The sequence below is a fragment of the Dendropsophus ebraccatus genome, chromosome 8 (genome assembly GCF_027789765.1).
Source record: "Dendropsophus ebraccatus isolate aDenEbr1 chromosome 8, aDenEbr1.pat, whole genome shotgun sequence".
Taxonomy (NCBI): domain Eukaryota; kingdom Metazoa; phylum Chordata; class Amphibia; order Anura; family Hylidae; genus Dendropsophus; species Dendropsophus ebraccatus.
The window spans coordinates 66,603,124-66,620,323 of record NC_091461.1 but is presented as its reverse complement, the minus strand read 5'-3'; the positions used below and the strand labels follow the sequence as shown (position 1 = coordinate 66,620,323).

General features: G+C 40.6%; 1 protein-coding gene across 2 annotated transcripts in view; it reads left to right on the top strand.

Annotated features, from left to right (window-relative positions):
• Positions 1–17,200, top strand: part of LOC138799444 (cGMP-dependent protein kinase 2-like) — a 119,780-nt gene that overhangs the window by 17,272 nt on the left and 85,308 nt on the right. For both annotated transcript variants that reach the window (XM_069980616.1, XM_069980617.1), the window contains one exon: positions 15,231–15,830. In XM_069980616.1, coding sequence (XP_069836717.1) covers positions 15,370–15,830 — 461 coding nt within the window. In that variant the 5' untranslated portion in view covers positions 15,231–15,369. The remainder of the gene's footprint in view (positions 1–15,230; positions 15,831–17,200) is intronic.

Here is a 17,200-nt window from a genome sequence, read left to right as displayed (position 1 = left end):
TTCTGTAGTGAGTGCTTTTCTTGACATTTGTAATTCCGAATTAATTTTAATCAGATTTTTTACTTTTTTGTAAACTGGGATAACATTAGAGCTGCAAGGTGTTTTTCTTGGGGTTTGTCCTTCTCTACCTCGGATTCGGTTTATTAACCATACACAACTTCCTAAATTTGTTTCTTATTGAAAGTTTGTTCGACTTGGCTGCAGTTTTGTGTTCCAATTTATACTGCAGAAAGACTTTAATGTTCTAGTCTTGATATACGTTCTGCTGAAATTTCCATAAAAAACGCTGTGAGTATTAGGTTCCGCTATTTATTTCATTTAGAAGAGACACATTAATAATAGTTGTTATTCTGGTGACAGTTATTCAGTGGCAGAATGACTCCATTTGTTATGGGACATGCAGAAATGTTGCACAGATGTACAGTCTGTGAGTATGGCATAAAATGGAAATCCTTTTATAATGTATAATTGGTCCATCCTATGGGTTTCTGGCACATGGACCTCAAGACAAAAATAACTACAACCTAACTATAAAGTGTTAGACAATTAGATTCTGACGCACAAATCGAATGAGCATTAGGCTATGTTCACACAACCTTATTTGCAATGGAATCAGCGTCTGTTCTTTACTGCAGGGGCGGCATTGCATTGAAGTCAATGCAATGCCGTCCGCTGTATGCACACATGATTATTTTAACGCTTGTTCTTTAGATCTGGCTTTAAAATAATGTATATGCCTATTATTTCCGGACGCTGTCCACAGAACAGCATCCGAAAATAATAACTGTTCACACAATGTAAAGTGTCGTACTTTACATTGAAGTGAATGGCTAATTGATTTGCAGACACACACGACTGTGCCCATAAGTCAATTGTAAAAAACGAATGCTCCTGCAGCCGATATAGAGGTATCAGCTGCAGGAACGTCAGCCTGACAGCCAGCAGTTTAATAGCCTTTGTTGCTATGCAACGGACGCTGTTAAAGGTAGTGTGAACATAGCCCTATACTGTACATACATCACAACAGTGACTATACTGTAGATTTACTAAAGAAAGCTAGAATGTATATAAACACTTAGGGGGGCATTTACTAAGCTTGTTTTTTTTTTTGCCAGGTTAAAAAATGTCCCCGCAGTGCCGACGGTTCACACATTTATGAAGAGTGTGCATTTTTCCAAGCAAAAAATGATTAATTCTGCAGACCTGGAGTCCGCTCCCCCTGTTCTGCCCCCTCCCCACCATCTCCCCATCCCCCTGGTTAGTTATTCGCATCTGGCGCTTTATGCCAAAAAAATGTAACTTTTGCTTTTGATAAATCCCCCCTTAGTCACTGAATATTATTTGAACACTATGGGGGAGATTTATCAAACATGGTGTAAAGTGAAACTGACTCAGTTGCCCCTAGAAACCAATTAGGTTCCACCTTTCATTTTCCAAAGAGTCTGTGAGGAATGAAAGGTGGAATCTGATTAGTTGCTAGGGGCAACTGAGCCGGTTTCACTTTACACCATGTTTGATAAATCTCCCCCTATATGGTTGTATTATTTGGGCTGTATATGGCAGTATTACATTGTCATTATATGGTAGCATGACATAATAGTAAATTCTCTCGATAGGAAGTGGATTTCTTTGCTTGTTGCCCAGCACCCTCATTTTTTCCTTGTCCCCCAAATTATAATCCTATCTAAGATCCTTTAGGTCTTTTAGAAAGTAAATATCTGGCTATTTTAGATAACTATATTATACAAGTGAGAAAAAGATGGTATGCCGCATTTGCACCGTTGCTTTTATATAATAAAAATAATCACCAAATGCTATAATTAGATATCTAATATATATACATACATTAATTGGCCACAATTATTTTAACCTTCTACATACTGTAGAAGACATAGCCATTCTTGTAAAGCGATATATTCATGAATTTATATAATTTCCACATGCGGTTTTCCTTTACTTGCTGCCAACAGTGACAATATTTTTAATCATTATCCAAAGTGAGAGATATGTGGGTGTTAGAGGATGGAAGGTGTAACTGAGTAATATCAACTGTGCATCGTGCATGTTCTACAGTGTAATTGCAGCTGTGTTTCATTGGGAGCTTAGAGAGAAGAGCAGTGTGGTTTTAATAGGGCAAAATACCTTTATTTACATGTAGATTTTTTCTTTTTCTATGATTAATATGCTCTCCAGATTGGGACTGAGATGTATTGATAATACAGCCCTGCATCTTTTGTGTTCAGTCCTGCACATTGATGAGTGCTCTGCATTGGAATGGCTTGAACAGATCAATCTATAGACAATGACGTCTTTAAAATGTTCACAGCAGCAGGAGATGAGAATGCTGCCGGCTGCCTAGTGATGAATTAGAACTACCACAGAACCTGAGCGATGTTCGAGCCATGAGCTTAATTCATAAAAGATCACTGACTGGGAAATTATTCTTTGATCACCAATTAGGACTGGTATAATACAATATACCACACAACACACATCATATATCAAATAATAAAGCAAAATATGCTCAGATCTTTTTGTCTTTATAAATATAGTGCCCCAACCAATTTAAACAGCACCCTTCGTGGGACATTTATGAAGACCGCCATACTCAAACGCTGCTCTTAAATTAGCCCCCCCCCTTCTCCCTGGCGTATGCCAGTGCCGCAGCCTTTATAAAGGTTCCCCTCAGTATCCTTTGCACAGTAGTAGTGCCCCTTCAAAGTTGACATGCCCTTTTAGTGTCTTACACAATTGAAATGCCCTTAGAGTCCCCATTCAGCAAATGTGGCCATAATGAGAATAGTGCTATAGGTAGTAGTCCCCCTCTGGACTATCAATGTAAGTGGCATGGCATAGGCATGCTGCATTGCTGTATTCAACTATATCCATGCTGTGAAGACATGGGTATAATTGAAAGAGGCAAACGAGGCAGTTTTAGCTGTACTACTGCGAAGGGTGATGAAAGTGAAGAATAAAATATATAAGGCCTATGGCTAAATAAAAAGCTCATTATTTCTGTATTGTATTATCACCCTATATATTTGCTTTATAATATGATAACACTTTGTATGCTGTATTAGTACCATGTTCAGTATTGCTGTATTGTGACATCATTACGTGAATTATCTATGTACTGAAACATTGCTATGTGCTTTTCTTCTATGCTTGAACCTTATACATTACACCTATACTGTGACATCCGTGGGCGCATAATTTGTACTGTTTAAGGCACAAGCTACAGATTGTAGAGCAACATAATTATAATTTGTCCGTGCAGTAAATTTACTTGATGTTAAAAATAGACTTGTTACTACTTGTTACACTCCTGTTACCATAGTCATACTTCCATACATATAAAGAATAGTGTTCTCTTACGCCACCTTTCTTGTTCAGCACTCTCTTTAACCCCTTAGCGACCCATGACGTACCTGGTACGTCATGGTGCCGCGGGGGGTGTTTAGAGCAGGGTCCCGCCGGGCAGTGCCTCTATTAGCCGGTGCGGGTCCCGTTGCCGCACCGGCTAATTAAGCACATTGAAGTCAAACCTGACAGCTGCATTGAAGTGCTTTGTAATGCACGTCCCTGGTGTCTAGTAGGACGGATCTCCCCCCCGCGATGCGATCGCGGGGGGGAGATCCATTTTTCTGGCAGGCTCGGGCCTCAGCGTCGCAATGACGCTGATCCCGGCTTGGCAATAGATTGCTGTGGCCTGCAGCAGGCCAAAGCAATCTATCACCGATCTAATCGATCTTTGCTGTGTATATACACAGCATTGATCTCTATGAGAGATCAGTGCTGTGTATATACAAGTCCCCCAGGTCGACTTCTAGTTAATGTAAAAAAAAAGTGTTTTTATTAATAAAAAATCCCCTCCCCTAATAAAAGTCCAAATCACCCCCCTTTTCCCATTTTATAAATATAAATTAATAAATAAACAAATAAATAAATAAACATGTTTGGTATCGCTGCACACGTAATCGCCCGAACTATTAAATTATCACATTCCTGATCTCGCACGGTAAACGGCGGCAGCGCAAAAAAATTCCAAAGTGCTAAATTGTGCATTTTTGGTCGCATCAAATCCAAAAAAAATGTAATAAAAAGTGATCAAAAAGTCGTATATGCGCAATCAAGATACCGATAGAAAGACACCTCACACAGCCCCATAGAACAAAGGATAAAAGCGCTATAAGCCTGGGAATGGAGCGATTTTAAGGAACATATATTTAGTAACATTGGTTTGAATTTTTTTACAATCCATCAGATAATATAAAAGTTATACATGTTATTAATCTCATAGTAATCGTAACAACTTGTGGAACATGCATAACAAGTCAGTTTTACCATAGGGCAAACGGCGTAAATGCAAAACTCCCCGAAATCAAAACAAATTCGTTTTTTTTTTTCAATTTGACAGCGCAAATGATTTTTTTTACGGTTTCGCAACATATTTTATGGAAAAATAATGCCTGTCATTGCAAAGTACTATTGGTTTCGCAAAAAATAAGTGCTAGGTCTCTAGGTGAAAAAATGCAAGCGCTATGGACTTTTAAACATAAAATGGAAAAAGCAAAAGCGCAAAAACGAAAATTGGCTTTGACCTTAAGGGGTTAAAGGGGAACTCCAGGTAGAGGTTAAAAAAAGGAAACTTCTGCAGAAGTATAACGCATTACTTACCTGTCTATCCCAGTTTTGAAACTACTAAAAAACCATTTGTTTGGTTTTGCTCTGTTTTGTGTTTCTGTCCTTCCTGGTTTAGCATTTCCCAGAATGCAATGCTTTCCCTCAGCTGATCATTAGTCCCCCACCCATCACAATCAGTAAAATTAGTGCTGCACCTGCTTCTGGACGGTCAGAGATAGTGAATCACTCAGGGGATTGGGGGATCCAGCCAAGCCTCCTGTGACGTCACGCTCTGCCCCCTGTCTGCATCATCAGCCTGATCTCAGCAAACGCATACAATGTGAGACAGAGGCATGTAAGATTTGTCTCCTAAGGGGAAATAGTAGAAGGAGCAGGAGATAATGTGAATTGGCAGAGGGGCCATTTTTTTTTTCACTTCCTGGATTTCTATCAGTTACCAGTGTGGCAGAACTGTACAGATACGGTAATACATTTTACAGACACATCTATATAACTTTTAATGTACTTTTATTAGAAAACAAGTTTTTCTTATCTGGAGTTCCCCTTTAAGGCAACAAACACACAAAATCCGCTGTGTATCCCTGCCCTGTAATGTCTATGGGAAGTCATACTCGCAGCGGGATGGACATGGCGCTGCGAGTTTGTCAGGAGACCGCCTTGTTAAACCCCGCTGGCACAAGCATAAACATCAATATACATTACCTGCTTCACGATCCGGCTTGCTTCAGGAGTTCCCCGGTGGGCATCCCGCTATGCCAATCAGTGTGCTGTTAAAATTTAGTGGATGGCATTTTATGACAAAAAATGGCAGTTATTGCATAACCACGGCCGATGTTTTAAAATAACGCTAATTATTTGCCATGGCCACCCACAAAATTTCAGCAGTGTGTGAACAGAGCCTTTCTGTGTTTCCAATCCACTCCTGGTTTTGGTTGCAATATAAGAACCAAAATACTGAGCAAAAATACTGTGTGTCAACCCAGCCTTAGGCTATGTTCACACTACGTATAATACAGGCCATTTCGTGACCCGGACGGGGCACAGAACGGCCCGTCTCTGAAAAGATCATTCCGGCCAGTACTGCAGTACCAGCCGGATGATCTTTAGCGCCGTTAAGTTCTGATGAGGGCGCATCCGTGCGCACCCGCATCAGAACTACCCACTGCACACTATGGAGCGAGTGGTCGGAGCCACTCGCTCCACTCTGTGCACTGACAGGGTTTTCTGCTGCCGTTATGCCTTGAATAGCGGGTGCAGAAAACTGACATGTCAGCTTTCTACAGTGCCGTTAGGGATTCCCTCAGAAGGCAGTACTACGTAAGTTTTGTGGGAATCACAACCATTGAAACAATGGCTGTGATTCCCACGGAACATAGGTTGTGTGAACATAGCCTAATAACGTAAAGTCTGTAGATTGAACAGCATTTTCATGGTGAAGTTAAAAATTATGGTAACTACTATAGTCAGGAATTCCCCATGTTAACCCTTTTACAACCTGGGGTCATTGATGCCTCAATGCGCAGGTCATGTTTGGACATCAGCTTATGGGATCATAATGATCCCATAAGCTGATGTCCCTGTGTCTGCTCCCTTTCCTCTGTCCTCTGCTGCTGTTACAATCTTGTGACGGCGGCAGAGGAGAGAGTGAAGGGGGCAGAGCTCATGGGCGCGCTCCCTGATGGCCTCCATAGTAAGGAAACCAGAAGCCTGAGGCTTCCGGTTTCCAAGGCTACCATCGGGGCTCTGCGATAACTTCGCAGAGCCCCGATGGTCACTGGCAGAGAATTCTCCCTCTGTAGAGGGGAAATTCTCTGTCAGGAGCCCTATAGATGCTGCGGTCATGCTTACCGCAGAATCTATAGGGTTAACTCTCAGCACCGGAGCGCGGCTCCGGTGCTGAGAGTTGCAGTGGGTCCCCGGCTATCACTGACAGCCGGGACCCGCCGCGGATGACACAGGTGCAGCTCCTGCACCTGTGTCATCCTGGATTGTTAATTAACGTTGCTGCAGCATCAGACAGAGGCTGCAGCGACGTTAATTAACTGTTGAGCGGCGGGAGGAAGTTAAATATGATGACATTGTGGAAGTATGTATGTATGAATGTATACATATTTTCAAGTAATATTTACATGTAATATAGTAAGACATTCTGCAGACAGATCCTTTGCCGACTCCGGTTGTGTTCTTTAATATGTGTCTCTTTGTGAGTTTTTCTATAGTATTACATTTATAATGAAACCATGAAGCCCTGGCATGCAGGAAATACCTACAGTGGGCTCATATCCAAATAAAAGAGAGGTTTCAGAACTGATACCTTACATGGCTTTATTTACCATGTGAATGCTTCTGGCGGGTTCAAATAAATCTGACACCTTTAATAAATATGGCTTACAGTACTTCATAATCTCAGTGCATTAGGCAGTTTATAGTGTGTTGAACAAATACAAAGACGTTGGAATGAAAATTCTATTTGGAAACAGAAAAAGGAAAACTGTAAAGCCAACCTACAAGTGAAAAATGGCAATGTAGCGACCTTCACCCTTTTTTGGGAAGCTAATAATAAGGCGGAGATGTGAACTCAATGTTATATTGCGTTCAAAAGATCCTTTCCTAACATACTGTATGCAGGACAATATTAGAACGTTTGGACTTGCAATATTGTGTTAGTTTTAAAAAATCTGTCATAAAAACGCTGCTTTTGGATATAGTCTAAACTCTCATGATAACTTAGATCAAGACCTTCCTAAATTTTATCGATTTTAGATGTTGCCTGATGAATGTAAGGGCTCCTGTCATTTATTTAAAAAAAATTTACTTATGAGACATGACAAAAGTTTTTATCAGTCAGGGTCTGAGTGCCGCCTGCTCCTCTCCCCACTCTGTCAGTATTGTGGTCCTCATATTGCAACCAAAACCAGGAGTTGATTAAAAACACAGAAAGGCTCTGTTAGGACTAGGAATAAACGCTCAGGCCGGTTGCTGGGTGGGCGACGACGGCGTCCATAGCAGCCGGTCTGCTGTGCATGTTTTTCACTAACTCTGCTCTGCTACTCCTTGTTGAAGCAGTGGCCAGGGTGCTCTCCCCTGGCTGATCAGCATAAGCTGTAGTAGGTTTCTCTGATTGTTGATTGACAGCTGACACACCAGTCAGCTGTCAGTACCTGGGCAGGACCTGGAGTCCCAGCCCCTATCACTCCTGGGGGCTGGGACTACAGGTTGCATAAGTAACCTCCTCTGTCTTCCACCCCCTGCTTGTGAAAGTGCCTAGTTCGCTAGTGTATCTGGATCAAGTGTTTTCCCTGCTTTGTATTTCTGGTTACTTGACTTCTGGCTTCTGACATATCGACTACCCCTTGGACACGTTTTGTACTGCACTGCTAGACTGTTACTGACCCGGATTCCTGACCTTGCTCTCATTGTGTTTTGTCTGTCTTGTTTCGTTTAGTGTTGCACTTTAGTAGATCAGGGACTGCCGTCCAGTTGTCAGTTTGCCACCTAGGGCATCTGAGGCAAGCAGGTAGGGGCAGCGGGGCGGGTGCCAGCTTTAGGGCTCACCTGTCCTTGTGTCTCCCTGTCCCTATCCTAACAGGCTCTGTCCATACAATGTTGAAATTGAGTGGATGGCCGCCATTTAACAGTAAATAACGGCCATTATTTCAATACAACAGCCGTTGTTTTAAAATAACAGCAAATATTTGCCATTAAATGGCGGCCATCCACTCAATTTCAACATTGTGTGAACAGAGCCTTTCTGTGTTTTCAATCCACTCCTGGTTTTGGTTACAATATGAGGACCACAATACTGACTGAAATATACGTAGTGTGAACCCAGCCTAAGGCTAGAGTCACATGTAACGCATCTGCAGCGGATTTCACGCTGCAAATGCATAGGGAAATCCTCAGCGGATCCCTTGCCTGTTAGTTTCTTGCGGCTCCTGATTGGCTGAGCGAGATGTCCAATCAGTGCGGTGCCCTGTTGCAGCCACTGTTTGGCTGAGTGGGATATGCAGACGCTAGCAGCCCCGGAATCAAACCCGATCATGGAGTAGGTACAATATGCTGTGGCCCGCGGCGGTTAACGGGGCTGCGGTTAATGTCAATTCCGCTGCGAGTATGTACTCTCATAGAAACTTAACAGGTAAGGGATCTGCTGCAGATTTTGCATCAAATTTGCAGCGTGAAATCCCCTACGGATCCGTTGTGAATCTGGCCTAACAGCTTCTTCTACATGTTGATTGATTTGTTGGTGACGTCATCCCCAACAGTACCAAACTGCAAACTGAAATTTATCACTTATATTTTACCATATATATATAGATATAGATGTGATGTATTATTGATGTGAATGTATTATTTTAATGTCTATATATATATACTGGCCTTGTATGGCCTCGTGTGTAGAAGTCATTGTAGTTGTGTGTGTGTGTGTGTATGTATACTGTCACACCTATGTCAACTGTCCAGCCATATACCTCCCCATTAGTGTAAACATTGGAGGATACAGTTGTTTGTTGCTATTGTTGTATGGCTAAAAAGAACCTTGTAGATGTAGTTGTAAAACTGGGTACCCATTGTGCTTGGTAAATATGTACAATGCCGGGGAAACATCAGATAACTTCCATTCATGGTCATCAGTGGTCTACATAGACATAGAAGCACATCACCCCACCCAAACTTACTATAAAGGTCGGGGGTATGTAGCTTCTAGCCAGCCTCAGCTGGGACCATGGATGGAAGGTGCCCAGCACCCTGGAGGTCATTGAGGGAAGTTAGACCATAATATACAAAGGGGCTCCCCATTTCATTGTCGATGAAACAACTCTACATCTGTACCATCTGTTACTGCAGCTAAGTATTGTTTTCTGTATTAAATCTCTTCTTTTTCTATAATTCTGTGTGGTTATAGCCTTCTGCGACTATTATCAAAAGCAACCGGTTACACCTTCCCACTGCTGTCATGGAGGCCAAGTCCCAATGCACAATGCTTTAAGCATTGGGCTTGACAGAAAGTATTGCCTGCTAAGCCAATCAGCAGCTGAATGGCTGAGCGAGCAATGCCTTGCCAACCCTGAATGCAGGAAGTACTCCATGATGGAGGTAGTGGTGGGAAGCTGGCAAGGATAGCTTTTTTTTATCTTTAACACTTGCCTGGGCTATTTTATATTAAAAAAAAAACACTCAGGCAACCCCCTAGAAGAAACTATTTTGACTCATCTGGAATGCATACAGAACATACAGATACAGATAATACATCTTCACTTTAAATTTCTTTATTATAAATGTTATTAGAGATGAACGCAACTCGAGCATGCTCTAGTCCAATTGTTCAGCAGTGTTTGAGAACCAGTGGCTGAAGAAGTTAGATGCAGCCCTGGGGAGTCCTGGAAAACATTAATACAGCTATAGGCCATATCCATGTGTTCCCAAAGTCCCTACGGCTGCATCTAACTTTTTCTTGCTAGGGTTGCACTCATTTCTATTTGTTATCAATGTGCATGTGCATGCAGCACTCACCATCGAGAAGGTCTAATAGATAATTTATTACCTAATAGTATCATCAAGATATTGGATCCAGAATCAGTTGAAAATAGTTTTTTTCTTCCTTTTGACTTTGAGGGGCTGGACCCACTGGTGGATTCATTGGTACTTTGGTGGGCATACAGAACTTGACTAAGTTCACACAATGTATGACAGCGGCCGTGTCACAGAATGGCTGCTGTCTGTGAAGTTCAACCCGGCAAGCACTGCAGTACCAGCCGGATGAACATGATTTATTTCAAATTGGAATGTGTGCCTGCGTTCTAATTAGCCATTTTAGACAATTTAAAGTCCAGTTGGGGCTGCACTTTACATTGTCTGCACTGTCAGTTATCTGTGCGGGCAAATCTCAGCTGGAGCGTATACAGAGTGTATACACTCCAGCCAGGATTCCATAGAAAAGTGCAATGTATTTTTTAATAAATAGCGCCCGGTGCAATCTGCACCAATGGCTGTTAGTAATTGAAAAAATATGCTGTGTGCACCTGACCTAACACTTATATACAATGTCCCCATGTGAAGTATTGCAGCAGTCTGCTATGTAATCCTACCTTCTCTTCTTTTACTTTTTTTAAACACCTGTCATATAACTTCCCCATAACTACATTGTGTTCCTGTTCTAGGAATAGTAATTTGTACGCTCTTCTGGGAAACAATTAAACTTGTACATCAATCGCTGTGAATTCGACAAAAAGTTCTGTTTAGTTGCCATGTTGTCTCATTTACTTTCTACAATATAAATTATTAGTAAAGGACAAAATGCAAAGGGCAGTAAAGGTTCCTGAACAAACAGGACCAGCTTCACGAACATTCATTCTAATAACACTCTGTCTCGATGTTAAACTGCCTGACATTTCCCTCTACAGCTGGCCGGGTGCCTTGAAAGCGTTTCTTCATTTCTTTGCAGTCTTCCACTTCCCACGCATACAGTAGTTCTGAAGTACGAAAGTTTTCTACCTTATGTTATTTATATGTTGTACTTTGCTATATTTTTACCTAAACTGATTTTATTTTTTTTTTATTTTACTTGTACTTTGCTATATTTTTACCTAAACTGATTTTTTTTTTAAGATTTATATATGTGATTAGGTATCTCTTTGTAGATCAATCTTATTAGAAGCACCGTTGGCATTTGGCAATGGTACTAAAACCATCAAAAAACTTAGTACAGTTGCAATTGCAGACTCTATAAATTGTATTTGTTATGTACAAATTTCCTATTCTTTGTCATGAATAAGGGATCATTCAGATGAGAATATTGTGGTGTGCACTTGACCCTTACAGATGAGATCTGGATGCCATTCAGTCTGATAGGTGTGATGTCTGATAGATTATCCATGATCAAATCCTGAAGCAAAAGCTATTATTTTCCAGAAAGAATTATAACCCTCATGATAGTCTCCGATAGTAGTAGCTGGCTGAAACACAGGCTAGTAAAGCAGTAGTCATGTCCGGAGTTTCTAGGCAATGCAGGCAGTCAAGGCATGTAGGACGGTGAACATAAAACAGTCACATTTACTACATATCTGAAGATGACCAAAAACAAGGCCAGGAGATGAAAGTTAGTAATGACCTGCAAGAAGTATGAAAAAGAGAGCCATCACAAATCACATGTAATATAGCAAACCTTATAGCTTAGGCATCAGAGTGGCATTATGAGTCAGACTATATAGGGGAAAACACAAAAAATCATTGACTTGTGCATTATGAGTTCTTCACTGTAGCCAGTTGAAGGGTAATCCCAACTTCAATATTTATGGCATATCCTTATTTGTGGCAATGTTGAAAATGAGGGGCCCCTGGTCTGCTTTACCTGCTTGTAACAATAGTTTGGATCACATGAGCAGTTAAGTGGTCTGTTCTACATAATTTATGTAACCTATAGACATTAAAATTGCATAAAAGGATGTAGCATGGGCTATGCTATTTCTATAACTACTGTGGACATGACATGAAAAACATCTATTCCCAGTACACCTGGTGCTGGTAAATATTGGGTAATAAGGGGGGGGATACTGCTGGCTCTTTTATAGGTTAGCACTAAGGCAAACATAAGTAGTAAAAAAAAAAAAAAGAAACCTCTAATTTCTATAATCTGATTTCATCATTTTGGCAGCACTTTGTGCTCTCAGCACAGAATCCCACATTTTGTGTCTACTAGGTGTGAGTCGAATGTTAGTCCTACCTCCAAAAAACAAGTCCCCATTACAAACTGGTGGGACTTTAAATAAATACCAACAGGAGATGCCAAGTAACAGAACATGAGCTGTATAATTAATGGGCTTTTATGTATGTGATTAGAAAATGTGTGCTTTCTACCAGAAACGGTACCACTCATGTTCATGAACTATATCTGGTGTTGCAGCTCATCCTTATTCAAGAGACCCCATTTTCTGCTATTTACATGCTGTTATAAAACCATTTGTTACTGCTGACAGGGAAGTCGTGAGGGAATTAAATCATTCTTGGTTATAATAAAGTGAGCTACTTTGATAGTACATGTGTTTGAATAAACTATTTATGTCATACACCATAGACAAAACTACCAGAGTAGAAGGAATGACAGCTGCTATAGAGCTTATTAAAACCTAAAGATAAGTTGCAGTTAGTGATTATTATCGATAATTTATTGTTAGACAAAAAAATACTGGGGTTCACTTGTTATATACTTATAATGTCCCTGTACTCTAATATTACTTTTTGCCTATTCTTGTATTGTAAGATCACTTTGTGCATTTTCATTTGCATATTGCCATTACTTTTTCATTTACCTCTCTGACATGACCTCTCAGTATATATCATTATTGTACTGCAGTATCACTGTGTGCATGATGGCACATTTACTCTGGGAGCATTACTGTATCTGATGTAATGACATTACTTCATGCATTATTCCTGTGCATTACATTAAAGGGGTCTTCCAGGGCTAAAAATAAATTGTACATGAATTGATGCTCACCTACCTTGATCCCCTGCAGCAGCAACTCCTTATTCTTCTGGACCAAGCATGTCAACACTTCTTCCTGGTTCCAGTAATGCATTGTCCCTATAAAAACTGCCCACCTAAGCCAATCGTTGACTGAACCAGGACAAAATTGTCCAATGATTGGCTGAACAGGGCAGTTCCTTCAGAGACAAAGCCTCACCAGAACTAGGAACAAGTGGTAATGACCAGACTAGCATCACTGAAAAGGGGACTTTTTATACCAGTGTCCAAAGTGGAGACCAAAGTTATGAATATGTTTTGTTCTAAACTTTCTTTAATTGTTCCCCTCGGTTGTATCACTATGAACACCATGACAATTTAAGTTCTTGTTAAACTCAAATGGATTGATGAAGATAGAGAGGAGAACTTTTTTTTAATAAGGCAATAAACAACATACGAAATGATAACTAATAAAAACAAAAATCAGCAACAATCCAATAAAGCACATGTGGACATGGCAACTGTTGACTGGTACAACTGTTCTACTGTTATATTATTTAGCAAGTCAAACTGATATAAGTAGAATATGTGTTATATCTCTTTTGCAACCAAGAAGCTGTAAACCAGCAGGCTAGCCGCTGCTGAAGGTTCTTCTCGTTGTTTTATTTCCATTCTAATTATGTCTTGTGTGAATACCTGGAAAAGGTTGGCTCATTACCACCTGAATATGGGATGCTCTTTATACATGAACATCCAAATAGCCTGACATATAGTCAAACATACTGACATTGGATATTCAAGTGTTAATGAGCTGTTTGCAAGAAGTACTAAAGCGTGCCTATGGCTACAAAACAAGTCACAGTCAATCTAGTGTGGATGTATATTACAGTGCAGGCACCGATGTGGAGTTTAGTTTGCATGCATGGTCATAAGAAGCTGTCGAGAAACAGAAGCAGAAGCTAGAGTCAGTTCCCTCACTTTCTCCTCTGTCAGGTAGAGATTTCTGCTCCACACAAAGGCTAAATGGGGCACAACAGTGGTTGTTAGTTTTCCCCATTAATTAATTAATAGGTCAATAAGAATACCAAATTTAATGGCAAATTTCTGGTCAAGGTAGCATAGCATATGATATATGCTTATCCAGTTTGGCCTATTATTATTTTGTAGCTGTTCAGTGAAATAAAGTATTCATTTTGGGCACTGCATGCATTAGTTATTTTTAGGGGTATTTTGGTTACTGCAGTGATCTCAACATGTATGCTGGTAAAAGTATGGGACTATATACCACAAGAAATAAAGTATGGAGCAATATGATAAATAGTAAAAATAAAAATAAAATATATAGTACATATTTTTACAGTTGGGCCCCATGGTTGATCCCACTCCACGCCTATACAGTGGGATACAACCCTATGTCAAAGGTGTAGAACAGGATCTTTACCTTGCATAAGATCACTAAGTGACCTGAACATCCTTTTACTTGGACTCTTGTAGATGTTTTCGTTGGAAACTGCATGACAGATTTAATGGCCATCCAAATAAAATATTGAAAGACTTATAGTAAAATATCTGCAAGGGTACAGAAAATTTCCATTTGACCCTACGTTTAAGGTCTTTTCTAAACAGACTGTGGTATATTCCCAAAAGTATGTTCATTGATGCCCACTAGACTGCTGAATGAGCAAATTTCCACAAATTACATTCTGTGTGTGTACAATGTCAATTGAATATAGACAAAGCATTCGATATAGAAATCAATACTTCTCTATTTTGAGGCTTGTTTGGGCTTTGCCTTTTGAATGCACAGGAGGGCAAATCACTGATGAGGAATGAATTACTGCCAATGCAGACACAGCCTTACTGGTAGAGAATGGGTGGTATTGCTGATGTGATGGGATCTCTTACATCTGCCCTGTCATAGGACATAGAGAGAGAAAGGGCACTAAATTAGCAGCAGGAGGTCCATATGAATGCATTGAAGAACTATTTTCTTGTAATGTGTGCTCAGCTTAGTTTAGGTTTCTCACCCTATTATATATCTATTATTAGAAAAAACATAATTTACTGAAGTCTAAGTAATGTGGTTTTGAATAATTTTCTCTTCCTTTCCTTCATCATTTAGGCCGTGATAAGATTTTACATCCATTCTAAAAATGGTAATTTAATCCGCATATGTACTTTGTTATAACCAACATTTTGGAAGTCATGAGAGAAGCAGACATCTAAGTAGCAATTACTGAGCAAAGTACCAATCCTCCGGGATGTACAATCAGAACAGCATGGGAAATGGAACTATCAGAGCCCCACGGAGAGAGGATAGCTGCCTCTCCTCTAGGAGGAGAGAACATTCCTCTGGGGCTTTTACTAAACTGCAGGAGACGGTGCTGCTTCTCGAAGAAGAACTGAGGCAGAAATGGAAAGAGCTGCAAGAAAAGGATGACAAAATCAGACAATTGGAGAAGGAACTGGAAACAAAATCTGTCCAGATAGACAAATTACAGGATGCCATTGGCTATAACATCCAACTGTCCCCAAAGGGAAGTCAGAGGAAGAAGCTTCTAAGTGTTATAAACCAAGGGCCTGCTCAGTGCAATGAGAAAGCCGCTGACACCCATAGACGTCAGAAAGCCAAGGAAGGAGTGTCAGCCGAACCAACTTCACGACATTATTACAATCCCAGTTGTCAGAACCTTGATGTCACCTGCATCCGTAAGGATTCTAGGTAAGACAAAGTGTTGGCATCTTTGATTAGATTTGTTCTTCTATGCAGAAGTAATTTTATAAATTATACAGTATGTGGTCCACTATGAAAAAAAATTCACTAGTTATTGGTGTTTTCTTTGTTGAACATTTGCTCCATTGAAAAAGATTTGAAAAACTTTTTTGAGTTCTTCACCAATAAAAACTATTACAAAAATAACCATACAGCTAGGATTTGCTGGTACTTGGTAATTGTGGAGGTCTATTCACAGCAGTAACTCAGTTCCCTTCATCCAAAGGGAGTTGTCCAATGGTTCCCAGGTCTTCACTGATCACTTCCTTTCCTGACACACAGGAAATGGTAGGGGATGCGCTATAAGCCAATCACTGAGGCAAATCACTGCTTAAAACAGTGACTGGCTGAACTGAAGGCACATTTATACAAAGGGAAAATTCTCTTGAAACTTCACCCAAAATTTTTAAAAAGTGCATGAGATTTATTAAACTGTGTAAAAAAAAACCTCAAAGCTCTTTGTTGTTTATAGCAACTTTTTATTTTAGTGCAACTGAATAAAAGCTTGTAGGCTACCAGCCATTGTGTAACCCAGCTGTGTCACAGAGCAGCAGTGTCTGTGAAGATTATTCTGGCCAGTACTGCAGTAGAGCCGCACTTTCCATTGTGTGAACTGACAGTCCTGTGCAGCCGCTATTCAATGAATAGTGGCCGCACAAAACTGACATATCAGTTTTCCCTGCGGTCGCTAGCGATCCTGGCTGGAGTGTATACTATTTGTATACAGTCCAGCCGGGATCCCATTGACTGCAGTGCAACGTAAATTTTCTATTGATCACAGTTTTTACTTGTTATTGCACCATTATGATCATGGTGACACTGGGGAACACTCCTGACGTAGCTCAGATTTACACAATAAATGCAATGTAAATTTAGCCTATTGCTCCTTCCTATGGCTTATAGCAACACAAAGAAGAATTCCTTGAAATTATGGGTTTAGGACTCCTTAAATAACTAACGGTGCATAGTCAGCTGTCACTCACAGAGTAGGACTCCTAGGCCCAGAAGGAACATCAAATGTTATAACTAAATTATTACTTAGGACTAGTTAACACATAGTAAAAACGGCGGAACTCTCTCCGCTGTGGAATCCCGCCTGCCTCAGTGTCATACAGTCTGTCTATGGGAGGGCTTGCGTGCCTCTGCTCTTTGCTCGATGAATTGACATGTCACCGTGCACGTGCACCGGGCCCACTGGTTAAAGTCACATGACAAGGGCCCCCCTGAGCAGGACCCTATTTGCCACTAGGTACCTTTACACACACTCACTCATCTGCCTGCCGCTTATGGCCGCATCGGTGGATGAGTGTGAGTGTGTG